This window comes from Chironomus tepperi, unplaced genomic scaffold (genome assembly GCF_022539635.2).
Source record: "Chironomus tepperi strain 1889 unplaced genomic scaffold, CSIRO-AGI_Ctep_v1 contig_219, whole genome shotgun sequence".
Taxonomy (NCBI): domain Eukaryota; kingdom Metazoa; phylum Arthropoda; class Insecta; order Diptera; family Chironomidae; genus Chironomus; species Chironomus tepperi.
In genome coordinates this window covers 93406-116058 of record NW_027226341.1, presented here as the reverse complement: position 1 = coordinate 116058, position 22653 = coordinate 93406, and the positions used below count along the sequence as shown (strand labels likewise).

The 22653-nt window shown below is 32.1% G+C and overlaps 4 protein-coding genes across 10 annotated transcripts in view; 2 read left to right on the top strand and 2 right to left on the bottom strand.

Moving 5' to 3' along the window:
- Window positions 1-6518: 6518 nt before the first annotated feature.
- Window positions 6519-7061, bottom strand: LOC139090665 (V-type proton ATPase subunit G-like). Its single transcript, XM_070640463.1, has 3 exons — window positions 6924-7061; window positions 6757-6857; window positions 6519-6692 (listed from the first exon to the last, which is right to left on the bottom strand). Exons 1-3 carry the CDS (start codon window positions 7003-7005, stop codon window positions 6519-6521), a joined length of 357 nt encoding a protein of 118 aa, XP_070496564.1. The 5' UTR covers window positions 7006-7061.
- Window positions 7062-7102: 41 nt separating this feature from the next.
- Window positions 7103-14640, top strand: hyx (cell division cycle 73 hyrax). The gene is made up of 5 exons (XM_070640462.1): window positions 7103-7335; window positions 7404-7509; window positions 7575-8748; window positions 8814-8955; window positions 9018-14640. The coding sequence occupies exons 1-5, from the start codon at window positions 7205-7207 to the stop codon at window positions 9052-9054; spliced, it is 1590 nt and encodes a 529-aa protein (XP_070496563.1). The 5' UTR covers window positions 7103-7204; the 3' UTR covers window positions 9055-14640.
- A 1626-nt stretch (window positions 14641-16266) lies between these two features.
- LOC139090572 (zinc finger protein 12-like) overlaps window positions 16267-22653 on the top strand; it is a 10993-nt gene continuing 4606 nt past the window's right edge. The window contains exons 1-3 of one of the 5 annotated variants that reach the window (XR_011544436.1): window positions 16267-16561; window positions 16629-17324; window positions 18089-21063. Coding sequence is in view for 4 of the 5 variants with exons in the window: in XM_070640327.1 (XP_070496428.1) it covers window positions 16492-16561; window positions 16629-17008; window positions 18089-18619 (981 nt within the window). In the remaining variant the exon portion in view is untranslated. Of the gene's footprint in view, window positions 16562-16628; window positions 21064-22653 lie in introns of those variants that run through there. The other 4 variants (XM_070640328.1, XM_070640329.1, XM_070640327.1 and 1 more) reach the window with 4 other exon arrangements.
- Oatp26F (Organic anion transporting polypeptide 26F) overlaps window positions 19002-22653 on the bottom strand; it is a 26176-nt gene continuing 22524 nt past the window's right edge. For all 3 annotated transcript variants that reach the window (XM_070640324.1, XM_070640325.1, XM_070640326.1), the window contains one exon: window positions 19002-19295. In XM_070640324.1, coding sequence (XP_070496425.1) covers window positions 19010-19295 — 286 coding nt within the window. In that variant the 3' untranslated portion in view covers window positions 19002-19009. The remainder of the gene's footprint in view (window positions 19296-22653) is intronic.

The following is a 22653-nucleotide window of genomic DNA, read 5'->3' as shown; positions in this document are numbered from 1 at the left end:
TTCCCAGATATTTAGCTTCGGTTTCCCATTTGATGTTTTCGTTGAGGAATTTGATGTTGTCTCTAGGAAGTTGCCTGGAGTACCTATTTGTGATGAATAAGGCTTGAGTCTTCTGTTTGTTGAGATTTATTTTCCATTTGTTCATGTATTGTTTTACTTTTCTTCCAGTGTGTTGTAGATGTGTTACAATATCGGCTGAGTTTTCTGCAGAATGGTACAATGCAGTATCATCTGCGAAGAGTGCGATATTGTTGGTTGTTTCTCTTACAATATCATATGTGTAGATGTTGTAGAGAGTTGGTGAAAGCACTGCTCCTTGTGGTACTCCGAATTTGATTTCATTGGTTTCTGAGAACTGACCTTTAATGAAAACTGAGAAAGTTCTTTCACTTAGGAAAGATCTTACAGTTTTTATAAGTGGTAGTGGAAACCCTAATTTGATCATTTTAAACAAGAGTCCGTTATGCCAGACTCTGTCAAATGCTTTCTCCACATCTAGGAAGATCATTCCTGTTGATTTCTTCCTGCTTATGTTTTCCTTAGCTGTTTTGATTACTTTGATGAGTTGGTGAGATGTTGATCGTCCTATGCGAAAGCCACACTGTTGAGTCGGAATGATGTTGTTATCCTCCAGATGCTCGTTTATTCTATTCAGCAATACTCTCTCCAATATTTTGCTTAGGGAACTAAGCAAGCTTATTGGCCTATAGCTGCTCACTTCGTTTGCTGGTTTGCCAGGTTTTGGGATCGGGATTACTTTAGCTTTTTTCCAAACTTTCGGAAAATAGTTAAGTTTGAGACACGTGTTGATGATGAACTTCAAATATTCGAAGCCTTTTGGTGGAAGATTTTTGAGGAGTATGTTGTTGACATCGTCTAATCCTGGTGCTTTAGGATTTTTCAGATTTCTTACAATGTATGAGATTTCCTCTACATTTGTAAGTTCTGTGCAGTCACTATTTTCTCCTTCCAATGTTTCCTTCACTGCGTTGTCTACTTCCTGGGTATGTACTGGGTTGTTGTCCTCAAGTGGATTTTCGTGAGCTTTACGAAAATAGTCACTGAGAACGCTGGCTTTTTCCTTATTAGTGATGAATGTTCTATCTGCATCAATCAACGGTGGCATCGATTTTGAACCTTTCTTGCAATGCTTTGCAATCCTCCAGACTGTTTGGTTTGATGGATGGATTTCTGAAAGCCGCTTATTCCAGTTTGTATTTTTGAGTTCCTTAATTTTGTCTTTGATGACTTTCTGTAGGATGTTTAATTCAGTTTTGATTTGATTATCTCTGCTACGTTGCCATCTTCGTCGAAGACTTCTTTTCGTCCTGATTAAGTCTTTGATTTCTGGTGTGAGCTTTGTCGATTCAAAGTTGATCTTTCTCTTCTTCACAGTTTTGTTTCTTGAATCCATGATGAGTTCTGAGAACTACCGCTTAGAATTATACAATGATTTTGTGTTTATTATGCCAAAATATGATAATTATGAATCTCAAAACACAAAAAATCTCATTATGTAAACTTTCTGCAACTTTAGGGGCCTTCATAGGTAATAATCAGGTAGTCTCTATTGGACAAACAATTCTCAAATACGAAAAATTTTTAATGACTTTTTTTGATGGATATACAATATTTAAACTTATATTGCATAAATCAAACATAAAAATTCAAAAATTTAATGAAATTCTTAAAGTTAACTAGCTAACTTAGTAACTATTAAGTATTGTATATTGTTGGAAAGGTATTACAATAAGCTACAAGAAAAAGACAATAGAACAGAAAAATATTTAGCTATGTAAAAGTTAAAGCAGATTTAGTGATGGAAAAAGGGTCAAGTCGTTAAATAGCATATGCACTTTTCAACTTCAAACAGCTCCAGAATCGACCAAACACCACCAAATGACCTGAAATTTGGCATGCAAGTCTATTGCTATATGTACTACAAGAAAAAAATACTCACAATTTGTAATTCGAAACTAGTAATGAAGCGGATCACGCTTCATGGGAATATTCACACCATACGTAGATCAAAAAACTGTACAGAAAAGTAAGAATTAAAAACACAACTTGAACAAAATAATTGATTTATGAGATAAATGTGATAAATAATGACTATTTACACATTAACTAAAATTATTAAAATGAATGAACTGCGTCCGAACTTCGTTTGAACCATTTCTCTACTCACAGCAACATATTTACATAGATATGCAGTTTCTAGTGCTTGGGAAAATTTTCACGCCTTCACTCGCTTCGCTCCGTTCAGGTCGCAAAAATTTGTGAGCTTCGCTCAACCTAGTCCGAACTACTCTCTGAGCTTAGCTCGCCCGACTTGGGCAGAATACAGTACTTTTATAGATCACTATACGAGCCGGGCTGAGCTTTGCTCGCCCGACTTGGGCAGATTACAGTACTTTTATAGATCAATATACGAGCTGGACTGAGCTTCGCTCGCCCGACTTGGGTAGATTACAGTACTTTTATAGATCACAATAAGAGCCGAGCTGAGCTTCGCTCGCCCGACTTGGGCAGATTACAGTACTTTTATAGATCACTATACAAGCCGAGCTGAGCTTCGCTCGCCTGACTTGGGCAGATTACAGTACTTTTATAGATCACTATACGAGCCGGGCTGAGCTTCGCTCGCCCGACTTGGTTAGATTACTTTTATAGATCACAATAAGAGCCGAGCTGAGCTTCGCTCGCCCGACTTGGGTAGATTACAGTACTTTTATAAATCACTAAGCCGTATAGTCCAGTAGGATCCGTATAATTTCCAGACACATAAAAACAAGATCCAGTAGGATCCAGTTCACTTCTAGACCATTAATATGAGATCCAGTAGGATCCATGTAACTCCCAGACACATAAAAACAAGATCCAGTAGGATCCAGTTCACTTCCAGACCTTCAAAATAAGATCCAGTAGGATCCATGTTACTTCCAGATCCACAAAACTAAGATCCAGTAGGATCCAGGTCACTTCCATATAATTTAACGGATTTTCATAATTCAAACCTCATAACGGTCAAAAAAAATTCAAACATTGTTCAGTAAACCACTATGGGGCAAAATAAAAAAAAAAAGGGACATTCACTTTGATTTTTGGACTTTTTAGAATCAAGACTTGAGGGTATTTTTTTCTTATAGTACATATAGCAATAGACTTGCATGCAAAATTTCAGCTCATTTGGTGCTGTTTGGTCGGTTCTGGAGCTGTTTGAAGTTGAAAAATGGTAAAAAAATGGTTTATTTCTCTTCTTGTTTGACTTGAAAAGTTTCATATTTAATTAAAAGATATTGAAAAACGGTTTTCGGTTCCTAATTGTACTATATAAAAGCTTTAATAGGACAAGGTTTATATATACTGGGTTTTAGTGGCAGAACTTGAGAAAATGTATGAAAATACCAGGAAAAAAAGCTTCAAGCGTCCGGCAAATATGCTAGTTCTCAAAAGTTTCTCATATAGACCTATTTTTTTGTAAAGTACTTACGTTCTACTTTACAAAACTGAAAAAATATCCAAAATTGGTTGGTACGAACAAAAGTTATTGCATTTTTAGTTTTGGACGATTTTTTTTCTCAAAACTAATATTTCTGAGATGAATTTGGAAGATATCATTTGGAATAAGTTTTTTAATGTTTTTTAATGTATTTAGTGATTTTAAGAAGACTTGTGAAGAAATTTTTTGAAAAAGTTCAAAATTCTCCGAGTTAGAGGTACATATGCTATTTGACGACTTGACCCTTTTTCTCATCACTCAAACTGCTATAACTTTTACATGACTAAATATTTTTCAGTTCTGTTTCTTGTTTAGTGTAGCTTGTTATAATACCTTTCCAACGATATATAATACTTAAGTAGTCTTGGTCGTGAAAACGGACCCTGTTTGTGACTGACCCTTTACAAAGAAATTTTCAAAAAAGTCATTTCTAAAACTACCACTTAGAAAATAAATAATACAATGTTTTTGTGTTTTTTAGGTCAAAATATGATAGTTATGAATCTCAAAACACAAAAAATCTCATTTTGTAAACTTTCTGCAACTTTAGGGGCCTTCATAAGTAACACTTAGGTAGTCCAACAATTCTGAGATATGAAACTTTTTTATTTACTTTTTTTGATTGATATTCAATATTTACATTGATTTTGTGCAAAATGTATCAATTTTAAAAAGTTTGGGTCAAAAAAAAGTGATTTTTGACTATTTTGTTAAAAACAGGCTTAGGTAGGCCACATTTAAGGCACTCCAGTAGCTACTATGATTAAGTTCTATACATGTATTATACATATTTATAAAGGTAATAGTCTAAAGGAAACGATCTTCTCGAAGATTTTTGATAAAAACTATTTTTATGTTGTAATAATTCAAAATATTGCGTTTTTTGTCAAAATAAACGTAAAATTTTGAATTTTTGTGTTTTTGCCTATGCTGGTTGCTCTCTTCGACACTTTTTTGGCCACTCAAATGACTATAACTTTTTTTAGAACCAATATTTTTGCATTCTGTTTTCTGTTATTGCTAGTTACTACTATTACCTTTATAAATATGTATAATACATGTATAGAACTTAATCATAGTAGCTACTGGATTGCCTTAAATGTGGCCTACCTAAGCCTGTTTTTAACAAAATAGTCAAAAATCACTTTTTTTTGACCCAAACTTTTTAAAATTGATACATTTTGCACAAAATCAATGTAAATATTGAATATCAATCAAAAAAAGTAAATAAAAAAATTTCATATCTCAGAATTGTTGGACTACCTAAGTGTTACCTATGAAGGCCCCTAAAGTTGCAGAAAGTTTACAAAATGAGATTTTTTGTGTTTTGAGATTCATAACTATCATATTTTGACCTAAAAAACACAAAAACATTGTATTATTTATTTTCTAAGTGGTAGTTTTAGAAATGACTTTTTTGAAAATTTCTTTGTAAAGGGTCAGTCACAAACAGGGTCCGTTTTCACGACCAAGACTACTTCCAACTATTAAGTATTATATATCGTTGGAAAGGTATTATAACAAGCTACACTAAACAAGAAACAGAACTGAAAAATATTTAGTCATGTAAAAGTTATAGCAGTTTGAGTGATGAGAAAAAGGGTCAAGTCGTCAAATAGCATATGTACCTCTAACTCGGAGAATTTTGAACTTTTTCAAAAAATTTCTTCACAAGTCTTCTTAAAATCACTAAATACATTAAAAAACATTAAAAAACTTATTCCAAATGATATCTTCCAAATTCATCTCAGAAATATTAGTTTTGAGAAAAAAAATCGTCCAAAACTAAAAATGCAATAACTTTTGTTCGTACCAACCAATTTTGGATATTTTTTCAGTTTTGTAAAGTAGAACGTAAGTACTTTACAAAAAAATAGGTCTATATGAGAAACTTTTGAGAACTAGCATATTTGCCGGACGCTTGAAGCTTTTTTTCCTGGTATTTTCATACATTTTCTCAAGTTCTGCCACTAAAACCCAGTATATATAAACCTTGTCCTATGTCAAATTAAAGCTCTTATATAGTACAATTAGGAACCGAAAACCGTTTTTCAATATCTTTTAATTAAATATGAAACTTTTCAAGTCAAACAAGAAGTGAAATAAACCATTTTTTTACCATTTTTCAACTTCAAACAGCTCCAGAACCGACCAAACAGCACCAAATGAGCTGAAATTTTGAATGCAAGTCTATTGCTATATGTACTATAAGAAAAAAATACCTTCAAGTCTTGATTCCAAAAAGTCCAAAAATCAAAGTGAATGTCCCTTTTTTTTCATTTTGCCCCATAGTATAAAAACTGTAAAAACATCGACAAACATTGAAAAACACTGTAAAACAATGAAAAAACTTGTTTTTGTATATGAAAATGAAAAACTGTTAATTATAGTATTTATGCGTTGATTTGAAGCTTCTAAATGACCGATAACCCAATAAATCGATGGAACTGAACTATTAAAACAATTCTGAGCTTTCTACGATGTCTAGTTTTCGAGATCTCGCGTTCCAGACGAACGATCGAACGAACGAACAAAGTGTCTTATTAAGCTACCTTTTTGAAAAAAATTTCAAAAATGCGCTAAAAATAATTATCCTAGTGGATTATTTAATCCTAGGATTATCTCAAATTTTGGATTTGGATTATCCACTTTAGCGAAACAGGCCAATTGGGTCTGGGATTTCGAGAAAGCGAGTGCCTTTTAAAATAACAAATTTCAATAATTCAAAATTTCATTTTTTTGATGTATTGTTGATGTATCAACTTGATACTATCAAGCATTTTAATTTTATTAAAAATATATTTTACAATTAGGTAAATTATCTTATTCATCTTAAAAACGATAAATTTAGCTTAGTTCTTCAAAAAATTACGCTTAATACCTCGATAAGTACAAGAATTTTTTAATTTTTGTATATTCATTTAGGTAGTTTATATTTCACACGCTTTTATTAGACTTTCTCAATTTTTTAAACCTCTAAAGACAAGACTAGATTTAACATTTAAGAATTTCTTAATTATTTTCTCATTTTAAGCTGAAAATTTTTATGGACTTTAGGATTTATATCATAAACAAAAGAAAGAATATCATGAATAACTAAATCCTTGTTTGAATCAAGTGCTTTTGTCATGTTATCAATTTTATAAATTGTTTCAGCATCAATCTTAGCACTTTCTCGAGATCCCATATACTGTGAACAATAATTTTATGAGAAAAAGCATTAATCCTCATTAATCAAATCTATAACTACAAACCTTCGATTCAAATTCTTTAAATTGCATTTCTCGTACTTGTCGGTACTTTTCAATTTCATCTTGAGCTTCTTCTTTTGCCTGTTTCAAGCGTTTTTGTTTGCCTTTTTACAATTATGAGAAGAAAAGCGTGCAAAATAATGTAATAATTAGTAAAAGTATTTGTTTACGTTTTCTGGCATCAGAAACTTTTTCTGCGGCTCTTTTCTCTGCAGCTAATAGTTGCTGAATTCCTTGTGTTTGACTTGCCATAATTTAAAAAATAATTTTTATTAATTGAAATATTAAAGAATGGATAATAAAGCAGCTCCCGCTTTTATTTAAATTTTAGAACTGTAAGATGTTTTAGTACAGGGCATACAACTATTGATGTATTTTTAAAAAAATATATAAGAGAATCACTGAAAAATATTAAAAATTTGGTTTATAAGCTTCCAAAGCAAAATTAAATATGGCTGATCCATTAAGCTTGTTACGTCAATATAATATTAACAAAAAGGAAATCATTGAACGGGATGGTCAAATTATATTTGGCGAATTTTCATGGCCAAAAAATGTTAAAACAAACTATCTAAAATATGGGTAAGTAATAGTTAAACTTATTTAATGAAGTATACACATATTAAAGTCTAAAAATATTATCAAATTAGTTCTGGAAAGAAAGGAGCCCCAAAGGAATATTATACATTAGAATGCTTATTGTATATTCTTAAAAATGTCGGACTTCAACATTCGGTGTATGTTAGACAGGCGGCCGTAAGGATGATTTGTAACTGTGTTGTGTTATTTTTTAAAAACAAATTTTTTGTTCCATATTTTAGGCTGAAGATATTCCAGCAGTAAATCGCCCTGATCGTAAAGATTTATTAGCATATTTAAATGGAGAAACAGCATCGTGTGTGAGCATTGATAAAAGTGCACCATTAGAAATACCGACACAAGTAAAACGTCCAACAGAGTCCGATGGTTATGAAAATCTTGCAAAAAAAGCACGATTTGAGGAGCTGCAAGTTCAAAAAGTTAAGGAACAACTTGCTGCTCGTTTAGATGTCAATAAAAAGGAAGCATCTGTCAATATAGACAATATTAAATCAATTTCGGAAACTTTGTCTGTCGAAAAAATTGCTGCTATTAAGGCAAAACGATTAGCTAATAAACGCGTAACTATTAAACAAACGGATAAAGATGATACTGGAGTGGGTGACTTGCGTGTCATGCTTGATTTTGATGTTGATTCGACAAAAGATATTTTAAAACGGGAACGTCAATGGCGAACTCGTTCTACAATTCTTCAAAGCAACGGAAAAACATTTCAAAAAAATATAACAGCCCTATTGCAGTCAATTAAAGCCCGAGAAGAAGGGAAAAATCGCCCTCAGCCTCAATTTGTTCCAAAATTACCCGAGCCATTAAATAAAGTAGGACGATCGAATCAACCTCAACAAACGCAATATAATCGTTATGATCAAGAACGCTTTATACAACAAAAAGAAGTAACAGAAGAATTTAAAATTGACACTATGGGTACACATCATGGAATGTCATTAAAATCATCAGGAATAGTTCAACAAAAAAAGAATCCACAGGTTGCTTCTCTTCCAGTTGTTGTTCGTCCAAAAGAATTAATTCCAACAGCACAAGCACGTGTAATTCCCTCAAACATCCAAAACAAACGGCAGTCAAAAACACCAATAATTATTATTCCCTCGTCACCAAACAGTTTGATTACGATGTACAATGCAAAAGAAATATTACAAGATTTTAGATTCATTACAACAGAAGAGAAAAGAGCATTGGGATCACAACGTGAGAATGAAATATTACTGCAAAGGCGAAAAGATGGAAACCTGACTGTACCATATCGAGTCGTAGATCAACCTTCAAAATTATCACCTCAGGATTGGAGTCGTGTTGTTGCTGTTTTTGTATTAGGTCCAGCTTGGCAGTTTAAAGGGTGGCCTTGGGATGGAAATCCTGTAGAGATTTTTTCAAAAAGTACCTAAAATAATCAAAAGTTTTTTGAATTGAATTGTTAATAATTTTTTTTTTAAATTTTTTAGTTGCTGCCTTTCATTTAAGATATGACGAAATGAAGTTAGATGGAAATGTTTCACGGTGGGCTGTTACTGTTTTAAATATTTCAAGAAATAAAAGACATTTGGATAGAGCCTGTCTAATGAACTTTTGGGAACAATTGGATAAGTAAGAACAATTTAAAAAAAAATCAAAATCAATTTTATTAAAATACATTTTTTAATTCATAGGTACATGATAAAGTTTAAACCTGACCTTAGATTCTAATAACATTTGAATAAAAGTGAATTTTGTTTTTGATAATGTTTTCAAATACTTACCTAAATATATCATAGAAATATTGCATATTCAAAACGTCTTATTATTATTATTAAGCTTTTTTGATGAGATTTTTTGATTACAATGTGTGTTATAGCCAAGGAAAAAACAAAATTGTTTGGTGCAGCGGATGATTGATTAATCTAAATTTTTTTGAAAATTCTTTCAAGTTTTAATTACGTAAATTTTACGTAGATTTAGTTGTCACCAATTAAACTTATACAACTATTATTAAAGCAGATACTGAAATCAAAATTGTGCTTTAGTTGGGATTATTACTGTTGTTGATTCACGCTATTTTCTTTCAAAAGTAATGCGTTTGTAGGCCCGTTTAAAGCCAAAAACTCTTAGTGGTTCACTTAGAGACTTACTTATCAATCTTGTGATGCTAGGTTTAAATCCCAACGTCCTTAATATCCCGAACGGGCAGGTTTTGAAAAATAAAATTGTCTTTAGAGATTCCCTATGCCCAGCAATGGGCCCTCGTACACTCAGTCAAGGAAGTAAGTAAGTTAAATTCAGTTAAAACGTGTAAAAGCTTCAAATACACACCAGGACAATAAGTCCAGAATGGAAAAAAATTACAAAAGTCCTCGTTTTCACACTAAAAAACGATTAAAGTAACATAGTTCTTCACAATAAGAAGATAACTTAACTGTAAAATACCTATATTTTTGACAAAAATAAAATGCTTGATTTCATCAACGGTTTTTTAAAATTTGAAAATCATAGAGATTTGTATGAAGAATTTTTCCAATATTTAATTTTTCGCAAAAATGAAGTTTCGAATTATTGAAATTCGTTATTTTAATAGGCACTCAAATTATGCTTTATAGTCTAATAATGATCTGTGAAAACTTATTCACTGTGTTAATGCAGTTAAGCTTTAAATGATTTTTTAACTTATTTTTGAAACTTGTTTTCAAAAAGGTAGCTTAATAGTTCACTTTGTTCGTTCGTTCGTGCGGCTAGAACGCGAGATATTGAAATCTAGACATCGTGAAGAGCTCGGAATGGTTTTAAAATATCAGTTCCATCGAGTTATTGGGTTATCGGTCATTTAGAAGTTTCAAATCAATGCATAAATAGTATAATTAACAATTTTTCATTTTCATAAACAACAACACATTTTTTCTATCTTCGAAGTGATCTTGTGCTACGTAAATATTTACGTATAAGCAAAAAAACCAGTGATTTTTTTACTCATGAAAATAAATGATTTTTTTGCTCATGATTTTTAAGATTAATTTTAGTCTCTGAAAGAAAGACATAATAACACCGAGAAACCAGTAAAGTCGATTTTTAAGTAAGGGGTCGTTCACTTATTACGTTCGAATTTTAGGGGGGAGGTGGGGTCTACGATTTTGTAACAGCCTAAATTTTTCAGGTTTGGCTTCTGACTATACTTTGGGGTAAAGTTCGGATAACATTGGGCAAAGAGACAATTATGGACATTTAATTTTTTTAGTTGTTTGTTTACACAAAAAAAAAATTTGCAGAATAATTTTGTGATAAGAGTCAAAAATTAATTATTTGATGTGAATCAAGTGTTTAAATGTAATAAAAGATATTGTAAGCAGTAAATTATAAGTTGAAAATATAAAAAACTGATACCTTAGGTAACTTTCACCAACTCTCTACAACATCTACACATATGATATTGTAAGAGAAACAACCAACAATATAGCACTCTTTGCAGATGATAACATTCTGCACAAAACGCAGCCGATATTGTAACACATCTACAACGCACTGGAAGAAAAGTACAACAATACATGAATAAATGGAAAATAAATCTCAACAAACAGAAGACTCAAACCTTACTAACTTACTTACTTCGCTGGCCGTACAGATCAAGTGTGATCCATGGCCTCCCTCAGTCGGTTCCTGAAGCTGGCTCTATCGCTGGCTACCAATTTCCAATTCCAAGTGTGACACTATCTCTATCGACAGCTTCCTTCCATGAGTTCTTTGGCCTGCCACGTGATCTCTTGCCATCTAAAAAGTTGGATTTCTGATAACGTGTCCAGCCCACCTAAGTCTATTCACTTTAATGCGTCTCACAATATCAGCTTCATGGAAAAGCCGATTCAATTCTTCATTGCTCCTGCTCCGGGAAAGGTCACCCACTCTTTTTGGTCCAAATATTGATCTAAGCACCTTTCTCTCAAAAACGCCTATTGCATTTTCGTCAGCTGTGGTCATGTTCCATGACTCAGCACCATACAGCGCTACAGGGCGGATAAGCGTCTTATAAATGGTCAATTTAGCGATTCTGGAGATTCTCTTCGATGTTAGTAGGCTTCTTAACGAGAAGTATGCACGTTGCGCAGCCAGTATCCTCCGTCTCACCTCGATGGAAATGTCGTGATTGTTGCTTATGATAGAGCCTAGGTAGACAAATTCACTGACCACCTCAAAACTTTTATTACCAATCACAAGGTGCGTGCCGACATGACTCTTTGTCCTCTCTGATGCAGAAACCATGAGTAACTTTGTCTTGTCCTCATTCACCTGCAATCTGATCTTGTTTGCTTCTCTTTCCATCTTGGAGTATGCGTCCGTAATCGACCTGATGTTCCTTCCTATTATATCAATATCGTCTGCAAAACCGAGTAGCTGAATTGACTTGGTGAAGATTGTGTCACTTAACTCCAGCTTTGCTCTTCTAAACACTCCTTCTAGTGCAATATTGAATAGCTTCGTAGAGAGCTCATCACCTTGCCTCAGGCCAGTTTTACACTCAAAAAGTCCAGATGTATGTCTTTGTACTTTGACTCCACACATGACTTTCGACAGCGTAGCCTTAATAAGCCTTATCAGCTTATGAGGGAAGTTGAATTCCGCCATTATGTTCCAAAGTCCCTCTCTGTCGATGGTGTCATACGCTGAACGAAAGTCAATGAGTAGGTGAAGAGTTTCCACATTCATCTCGTAGCTTTTCTGCACTATTTGCCTAATACTGAATATCTGATCAGTTGTGGAGCGTTGTCTTCTAAATCCTGCCTGATATTGACTAAGGAAAGATTCCGCAAAAGGCTCCAATCGTTGGGATAGAATCTTCGAGAGCACCTTGTATGCCGATGGAAGAAGGGCAATTCCGCGGTAGTTGCTGCAAGTTATTTTGCATCCCTTTTTATGGATTGGGCAGATTATTCCAATCATCCATTCATTTGGTAGCCGCTCTTCTGCCCACACACGCCTAATCAGCTGGTGGAGCACAGAAATTAACTCCTCACATCCCGTTTTAAAAAGTTCAGCTGGTAAACCGTCCATGCCGGGAGCCTTGTTGTTCTTAAGACCGCTGATGGCTGCTGCTACCTCATCTAATGAAGGGGGATCGAAAGGCTTACCATCCTCTGTTTCATAAGGTCGTCTAACTTGTCTCATACTGCCATCAACTCCAGCATTCAGAAGTTTACTGAAATGTTCTTTCCAGCGTTCTAATACTCCATTTCTGTCACACACCAGACTGCCATTTAGTCTTTTGCATACTGATACTCTTGCATGGAAAGACTTCTTAGTGTTGTTAATGACCTTGTAGAACTTCCTAGATTCGTTCATGCTGTGTGCTTCTTGTACATCCGAGATCAGTTTTAAGTCATACGATCTCTTCTTCCTTTGCAGTAAACTCTTCTTCTCTCTCTGGAGCCTCCTAATCTCATCTGTCTTTGCTCTAGTGATTCTTCCTTTCCTCGCATCGATGACTCGTTGGACTGCCTCCTCACATTCTTTATCAAACCATGCATTCTTGACGTACTGTTTGTGTCCCAGACATTTCTCTGCACTAGCCTGCATGACCGTACAGCATTGTTGCCATGTAATCTCCTCATGCTCATGCTCGTCAAGCCGTTCTTTCACGTCCTTGTTAAACGACTCTTTGCATTCCCTGCTACTGAGCTTAGCTACATCATAACGCTTGCACTTTACGCCTTTCTCCTTATTGATGTTACTGATCAGTGTCCTGATCCTAGCTCCCAGTAGCAAGTGGTCAGAATAATGATGCTCGATGTCTGACTCTAAACATCTATAGCTTCGGACGTCCATTATATTCGATGCGTGCCTCCTATCGATAACTACGTGGTCAATCTGACTGCTCGTTCTGCCTCCTGGTGCATTCCATGTCGCTTTGTGGATGTTCTTGTGCCTGAAGTATGTTGAGCTAATCACCATGTTAAGCGAGGCAGCGAAGTTGATTAGCTTCATTCCATTCTCATTCGACTCAGCGTGCAGACTGAAGTTCCCAATTGTAGGTTTGAAGATTTCTTCCCTTCCAACCTGCGCATTAAGATCGCCAATTATAATCTTGATGTCATTTCGCGGACAATTGTCGTAAACTTTTTCCATCTGCCTGTAGAAAGCGTCTTTCTCGTCTTCTGGTCGTTCATTGTGAGGTGCATGTACGTTAATCACACTGTAGTTAAAGAACTTGCCCGTAACACACAAATTCTGTCACTTACAGGCTTCCAGTCGATGACGCTCTTTGACCACTTCGGGTTCACAATGAATCCCATTCCGAATCTGCCTCTGTTTCCGCCGCTGGAGAAGACTGTGAATCTTTGGCACTCAAACACTTCTTGGCCATTCCATTTGGTCTCCTGGATGGCTGTTATGTTACACTTGTAGTGTCTTAATTCCAGCACTAGTGATGACAACGCTCCCGGTCCTGTTAGCGTTCTCACGTTCCAGCTGCTGAGTTTACAGTCGTTAATCCTTTTTCGTTTAGCCTTGGTCGTCGTTGATAAATCCAGTCCGGTTTTCCTTCTTTTAGGTCTCGTAGCTTTGGTTTAAGGATGGCGGCTTGCTAGGCCAACGCATCTTGGTTGACCAGAGCCCCGTTCGTCTCCGCCCCACTATGTGGCTTGGATTAACGGTCTCTCACCACGGGAAGGTGGGGTTGGTACTTAGTGGTGTTAGGCTAAGTGGAGCACCAGGCTCCATGTGTTCCGCATTCACCACCTTTGAGAGACCATTAGACTCAAACCTTATTCATCACAAATAGGTACTCCTGGCAACTTCCAAGAGACATCATTAAATTCCTCAACGAAAACATCAAATGACAAACCGAAGCTAAATATCTGGGAATGATAATCGACAAGAGAGTGACATTAAAGCAACATGTAGAATATGTGACCAACAGAGCTCACACTGCACTAAGACTACTTTATCCCTTCATCAGCAAGAACTCATATCTCGACATTCGAAACAAACTTCTCATCTACAAGCTAGCAGTAACGCAAAAAACCCAACTACAAAAACTACAAGTTGAGAATCGTTCTCAACAAAACAAGATATGAAAGGATATCGGACTACATACAGGAAGTAAAAATACCCTCTATAGAGGACTACGTCGGAAAGTTGCAAGCGAACTAATAAAGCATAACATAAATTAAAGCAGAACAATTTCAAAATAAAATTAAAAACTAAGTGACTAAAGGCGATAAGCCTGATACCTTAAAAATTTAAATACAAATAAAATGTATCCAAACTTTGTACATAATTAGGTTAAAAATTTAATAAAAAAATATATCATTATTACTTAGTGTTTTTTTTCGTTTTAGGTCTTTTAATTAATAATAATTTTCTGAATAAATCAAGAATTGTATTTCCAGCATTTCACGAATTGTATTTTAATTTTAAAAAAAAAAAAACAAGCATTTTATTTTCTTTCAGATGGATTCCATTTAGGGCCGTTCACTTATTACGTTAGGCAAAAAAACGAATTTCTCATGCGACTAGTGGCTTAGTAAAAAAATGTAAACAACTGAAGAAATTATTTTTTTTCTAGTCTTTACTGATTATTGGTATCCGAATATGTCATTTAAAAATATTATTTTATCTAGTTTAATTAATGACATTTTGGTAGTGGCTTATTAACGAATACAAACATTTTCCTGAGTCAAGTTTCTTTGCTTTACCTACAAAACAAAATGCCATGCCATTTATTCTAAAATTTAACTTTAGAATATTTCCACAGATTGGTTGAATTTTGAAAATTTTTACTTGAATAATCTGTGTTCTTTAAAATTTAATCATTTCCAAAATAACATTTAATTTAGTTGACACTGTAAGAATACCAGATAAGCATCTTTATTTACTCACTTCATATCATAAACAGTATTGTAATCATAGCAATTGCTGTTAATTAAGTTATAATTCTATTTTAAAAAAAATTGTTTCTAATCCGTGTGAGGATTAGGAATTTCGTTAATTATACTTTTTTTCAACATTGAGAATTTTTAATAATTTTAGCTTAACAACTTGGTTTTGAGCCCTAATAAGCACAATATAAGCCAATATACGATGTATTAAATAAGAAACCATTGATTACATTACCAAAGAAGATGTAAAAGTGTTTAAATAGTCTAAATTTTGCTTTTGAATGATGTCAAAAACAACAAATTCCAAAAAAAAAGTATAAGTAACAGGCATAAAAATGGAAATATTTCCTTAATGAAAGATTATTGAAGTTGAAAAATAACATATAACGGTAGCACAATGATCTAGAATCGAGAAAAAATGTTCAAAAATTGATTTTTTTCATTGAAAATAAACTTGATCTTCTTTATTGAAGATGGTAATAACAGGTAATAATAACTATCTCTGGGCGAAATATAAGGCTTCAAATCGTTGTCTAACTTATCTAAATTTATTTTGAATGTCACAAATTTTTTGTTTACAATTTCAGTGAAATTTTTAATCGTAAATATTTCTATTAATTACCCTGAATTTACGTTATAAGCCACTACCCGTTACTAAGCCAATGGCTTAGTAAAGAAAATTGACTTTGGAAAAATTTTGTATCCCTTAATATGCCACTACGAAAAAGTCTTTAATTAAACTAGATAAAATAAATTTTCCGATTTTAAATGACATATTCGATTATAAACAATCTGTAAGGACTAGAAGAAATTAATAATTTTTAAGATTTCCAAGAAAATTTTCGTTTTTTCTTCATTTGTTTACATTTTTTTTACTAAGCCATTACTCATTATTAAGCCTTTTTTACGATTTTGAAAAAAATTTTCTTCCGAAAAGCCACTGGCTTATAACGTAAATTCAGTGTAAAAGGAAAATTTGTGAAAAATATCATCTGTTGATCGCTCGCATCGTCCTCAATGGGTCAGACAGACAAAAGAAATACTTTCTATATGCTTAGTTTTTTGCTGGACTATTGATACACAGAGCATAAATAAACTTGAAAAAAAAAATTATTTTTTCAATATTGGACTGATTTTAAGCAGTTTGATGTTTTGTAAACAACTAGTCGATGTTCTATTCAGAATCATTTGAAAATTTCATAAGTAATATATTAATAAGTTAATAAGTTAAAAACTAGCAATTATTTGTGCAAAATATAAAGAAAAAAGATTTGAGTGGAAAAAAATGTCAGTTGAATGCAGATTATGTGGAAATATTTGTCTTGCGAAGATTCAACTTTCTGATAAAATCAAAGGTAAGTATAAAATAAAATATATACATATATAATGCAAATTTAAGAATGTGTCAATAATTTTTTTTAGGCTTTCTATCCTTTAAAGAGTTTGTCGAATATTTCTGTAGAATTGATTTAGATGATCCAGATATTACAAATAAGCTTCCATCCGCTGTATGTCAGGAATGTTACTATATTCTTCTAAATTTCTGCAAATTTACAATCACTGTAGAAAAATTGCAAAATAAATTTAAAAACAGACTTCCTCAAGAAGAACTTCCAGTACCGTACAATAAGATTACAATGAAAAGAAAATATGAAGATTCATCATATAAAGAGTTGTTGGATGTAACGAATGATTCAAAAACTACTGATAAAGATTGTTCTGATGAGCTTTATTCAGGATTAAGCATTAAAAATAAGAAGATGACTAATGAAGAAATGAAGGCTTCAGAAAAGCATGATAATGTAAGAAGTAGTAAATTGAATATTAAACGAAGAAAAACATATTTTTTTCCCAGATACCATCTACGGGCTTAGTTCTGGGCGATTTCACAGATTTGGTAGAATTTTGATGAATTTTACTTGAATAATCCTTGTTCTTTAAAATCAAATCGTTTCCAAAATGACATTTAATTTAGTTAACAGTTCATGAGGACCAAACAAACATCTTCATTTAATTACTTAATATCATAGACAGCATTCAAATGAGAGCCTTTGCTGATAGATGTCACAAAAAAACAATTAGCTTTTAAAGGTCGTAAATGGAATATATTTAATTGTGGTACAGTAAAAATGAGTGAATTAAGAGAAAAATTTCATCTGTGGAATTACCCTCCTTACCAAAAATTGAACCTTCTAAAAGACATAATGATCAATATAGTTACTTTAAGCGCATTTTCCTTGAGAATTCGTAAACGTGCCAAACACTTGGTTTCTTTTTTTAATTCATTACCATGGCTCAGTTGTATTAAAACTATTCTATTTCAAGTGTTATCATCATTGACCAAGCCACTTCCCTGACCGAGAAAACATGGATCAGTAAGATCATAATCACTTCCCTGATCAAGAAAATAAGATCCAGTATGGTCCAAGTCACTTCTCAGTTCAAAAATTCTTCAAATTTATGATCATTTCAGACAGTTTATTACATAAATAACGAATATTTTTCTTATATGAACAATGGAATCCTCAGATTCAAACACGGCTTACATAGAAAACAACTAACTTACACGCTTGCACTCCTATAGAATACAGCAATTTTAAAAGAAGAATATCAAAACTAGTTAAGTAGTAAACTCTCATTAAACACACAGTTTAATGTTAAATACTCATTTGTTTTTGTTGCATAATGGATTTTAACCTTAAGTGGACTTTTTTTTATCGTGCTTATGTGGAAATTAAATTTATATTTTCTCGGAAAATGCTCTTATTTCGTCCGTTCATATATGTAACGACTGCATTTATACTAGTTTTTTACACACTTTATATTTTTTTCTTCACTACCATCGATTTATTGCACTAACATTACTATTTATCTTTAAAAAGAATATAGGTGAATGCTTGGAAGAAGTCGATCTGCTTTTTAAAGACGATTTAGAGGTTCGCGAAAAACAGTACGAAAAGGTTACTATAAAGGAATCATTATTGATGGACGGCGGAGAAATTCCTAGAAATTGGTTGGAACGGTATCGTGATTTTATAACGTGGCAAGACTTCAGTTATCAGTGTTCTCATTGTAACAAACAAATTAAATCACTTAATGCTTTCATTAAACATTTTGACGAACTTAAATTATCCATCAACAAACGCATAATTAAATGCCACTGCGGAAAATTATTCAAGGACCAACTTTATCTTATATCATACATGAATCATGTGTCAAAACTTCATTATAATCATTTAAAATTTACATGCATGTTCTGTAGTAAGGTGTTTGTTAATGTTGTTAAGCTAAGTAATCATTTAAGGTTGTCACATGGTAATGCAAACGTCAAAATTTTCCCTTGTTTTGATTGTGGTTTAACTTGCTCTACATTGGACAGATTAAAACAGCATAAAAATTGTCATGAAATATGACGCCTTTTATATAACGAGAAAGTAAAAAAATTGAAATTAAAAAAATCACACAATAGTTCCCATATTCCTGTAACTCAAGTTTGCACGACATGAAAATAATGAACATATCATTTAATTATCTATTTTGAATTATTTAGCACTTCACTAATAAACGTTGACATTCTTTGCAATTAAAAAAATTTATATTGTTTATTAAAACCTAATTATTACATAAAGTACCTATATTTATGTCTGCAAATTTTTTGACTTAATATAATTTTCCTTTTTAGGAAATTAAATTTAAAACACAAAAATTATAGGAAATTTGTGATCAATTTATTATCTTAATAAATACATTTTAATAAAATTATATTAAATAACTATTCAATATCATAAAATCGGATAACAGTTTTATTTATTGTTAACTGGAGGAATATAGAAAAACCATGATAAGAAAAAAAATAAAACAGAAAGACTTTTTCCTAATATTGCAAGAAATAGCATATAATTAGACATGCGATTATTATCGTATAAAAGGCATGCACCAATTTCTGAACCATATGTTTCCTTCTGCCATAGAATACAACTTTCATCTATGAGTTTACCAAAAATTATAGATGAAGGTATTGTACCCAACATTCGAACTATTAGCCATTGTAATCCAAGAGCAAATGATCTTATTTTTTCGTCAACACACCTGTTGAAAAGAAATATTCATTTTAGTCACTAAGCCATTTAATTTAGCTAACATCTCATAAAAGCATCTACGTCCAGATAGCTTAGTTTAAAAAATAATTACAAAACATAAAAAACAAGATCCAGTAAGATCCAGGTCACTTCAAGACCTAAAAAACAAGATCCAGTAAGATGCAGATAACTTCCAAACAAGATCCAGTAGGTTAATCTCTTATAGAGCTACCTTTTTGAAAAAAAAATTCAAAAATGCGCTAAAAATTTTAATACCTACCCTGAATTTACGTTATAAGCCAGTGGCTAACGGAAGAAAAAGATCCCAAAAAAAAGGCCTAATAACGAGTAGTGGTTTAGTAAAGAAATGTAAACAAATAAAGAAAAATCGAAAATTTTATTGGAAATCTTAATTTTTTCTACTCTTAACTGATTGTCAATGTCTAAATATGTCATTTAAAAACAATTAAATTAATTTGTCTAGTTTAATTAATGGCATTTTGGCAGTGACTTATTAACGGACACAAAAATTTTTCCAGAGTCAAATTTCTTTACTAAGCCAGTGGCTTAGTAACGATAGTGGCTGGTAACATAAATTCAGGGTAGTAATTTGTCCCGGTATTTTTTGAGACGCGCAGGTCTGCAGTTAGAAAATCGGTAATTCCACCGATTGGCTGAATTTTGGAAAATTTTATTGGAATAATCCGTGTTCTTTAAAATTTAATAATTTCCAAAATGACATTTAATTTAGTTAACACTAGGGGTTTCAATCCCGGGACAAAATCTCAATCCCGGGATTTGAAAATCTCAATCCCGGGTTTGGATGAAGAATAAAATATCAAGTTTTAGCCGAATTCCAGTGCAAATGTAATACTAATAGTTTTAATAGAAATTTTGTGGCTAACAAAAATCTTTTCCAGTAGACAAAAATCAAGATATCAACATTATGCCTTCTCAAAATCCCAATCCGATAGATTTTTGAGATCGAGAATAGAATTTTAGGGATCTCGGGATATTTCGGGATTCTTCGGGAAATTTCATATCAAGAAAGCATATTCAACACAGAATTGGCCTAAATTTTTCAGAATACTAACAATTTAATATGAATTTTTAAAGAAAGTTTGAATCAATTTTTTTTATTTGATACTGTAAAGCCTCATATTCAACTTCAACTTCTAAAATTGTGAATGAAATTACTATATTTTATTAAAAGACATGATTTTCAAACTTGAAGTTTTTGTATTAACATCAAATGAATTCTCAATCCCGTAATCCCGGGATTGAAGCTTCTTCCGGGACCGGAAAAACGTCCGGGATCCCTGGATTGAAACCCCTAGTTAACACTCTAAGAAGACCAAATAAACATCTTTATTTACTCATTTAACTTCATAAATAGCATTCTAATCATAGCAATTGCTGTTAATTAAGCTAAAAATTTGATTTTAAAAATTTGTTTTCACACGGATTAGGAATTTCGTTACTTATACTTTTTTTCATTATTCAGAATAATTAATTTTCTTAGCTTAATAGCTTGATTCTGAGTGTTAAGGAGCACAATTTAAGATGCATTAACTAAGGAGCCATCGATTAAGTCACCAAAGAAGCTGTAAAAGTGTAATAGTTGAAAATTACCAACTATTATGTGTATTTTACACGGAGAATATTCAACACAGAATTGGCCTAAATTTTTCAGAATACTAACAATTTAATATGAATTTTTAAAGAAAGTTTGAATCAAGTTTTGTTTGATACTGTAAAGCCTCATATTCAACTTCAACTTCTAAAATTGTGAATGAAATTACTATATTTTATTAAAAGACATGAAGTTTTTGTATTAACATCAAATGAATTCTCAATGTAATCCCGGGATTGAAGCTTCTTCCGGGACCGGAAAAACGTCCGAGATCCCTGGATTGAAACCCCTAGTTAACACTCTAAGAAGACCAAATAAACATCTTTATTTACTCATTTAACTTCATAAATAGCATTCTAATCATAGCAATTGCTGTTAATTAAGCTAAAAATTTGATTTTCATTTGTTTTCACACGGATTAGGAATTTCGTTACTTATACTTTTTTTCATTATTCAGAATAATTAATTTTCTTAGCTTAATAGCTTGATTCTGAGTGTTAAGGAGCACAAATGCATTAACTAAGGAGCCATCGATTAAGTCACCAAAGAAGCTGTAAAAGTGTAATAGTTGAAAATTACCAACTATTATGTGTATTTTACACGGAGAACAATGGAAAATTGTGATGGTGTTAGTTTTGTTTGGGGCGATTTTGGGGCGAAGTTTGTCTGCATGACATCATATATAAATATTGATATATCGGTGATTCCACCGATTGGTTGAATTTTGAAAATTTTTACTTGAATAATCCGTGTTCTTTAAAATTTAATCATTTCCAAAATGACATTTAATTTAGTTAACACTCGAAGAAGACCTAATAAACATCTTTATTATGTACTCACTTAACATAATAAACAGCATCATAGCAATTGCTGAAGCTAAAATTTTGATTTTAAAATTTTGTTTTCTCACTTATACTTTCGTTACTTATACTTTTATTCAACACTGAAAATTTTTAATAATTTTAGCTTAATAGCTTGATTTGAGTGTTAATAAGCACAATTTAAGATGCATTAATAAGGAACCATCGATTAAGTCACCAAAGAAGCTTTAAAAGTGTTTAAATAGTTGAAAATTACCAACTATTAAAAGTATAAGTAACGGATAAAAATGGAAAATTTTTAATTGTGTATTAGTTTTGTAGTTAGGTAAATACATGATTAAGGCATTAAAAGTAGTGAAAAAGTGAGTAAATTGAGAATCATATATAAATATTGATATATATATTGCTTCATTCATCTAAATTTTGTTTAAATTTCAAATTTTGAAAAACCGTTAATTTAATAACACATTTTTTGATAAATTTCCCAGTAAAAAAGTTCAAAAATGAACAAATATGACATTTTCACAGTAGCTAGTTGTATTAAATGTAATAAAAACTCATTTTTGATATTTTTTTAAAAACTTTTTTATCAATCAGAATGCATTTTTCTAAATTTGAAATTTATATTGAATTTGTATGGAGAGAAATTTTTCGTAAAAATGAGTCATTCGCAAAAATGAGCATTTCGTAAAATGAAGATTTCGTAAAAATGGAATGGATTTAATGGAATTAAATCAATTTTTGTGAAAAAATTTATCTTGCACTCTTAGAAAAATTCTAAAATTTAATTTTAGATTTGTATGAAAAAATCTAAAATTTAGTTTTTAACATAGCACCTAAAACTAAATTTTAGATTTTAAAACTAAAATTTTAAAATTTAAAAACTTAAATTTTTAATTTTAAAATTTTAATAT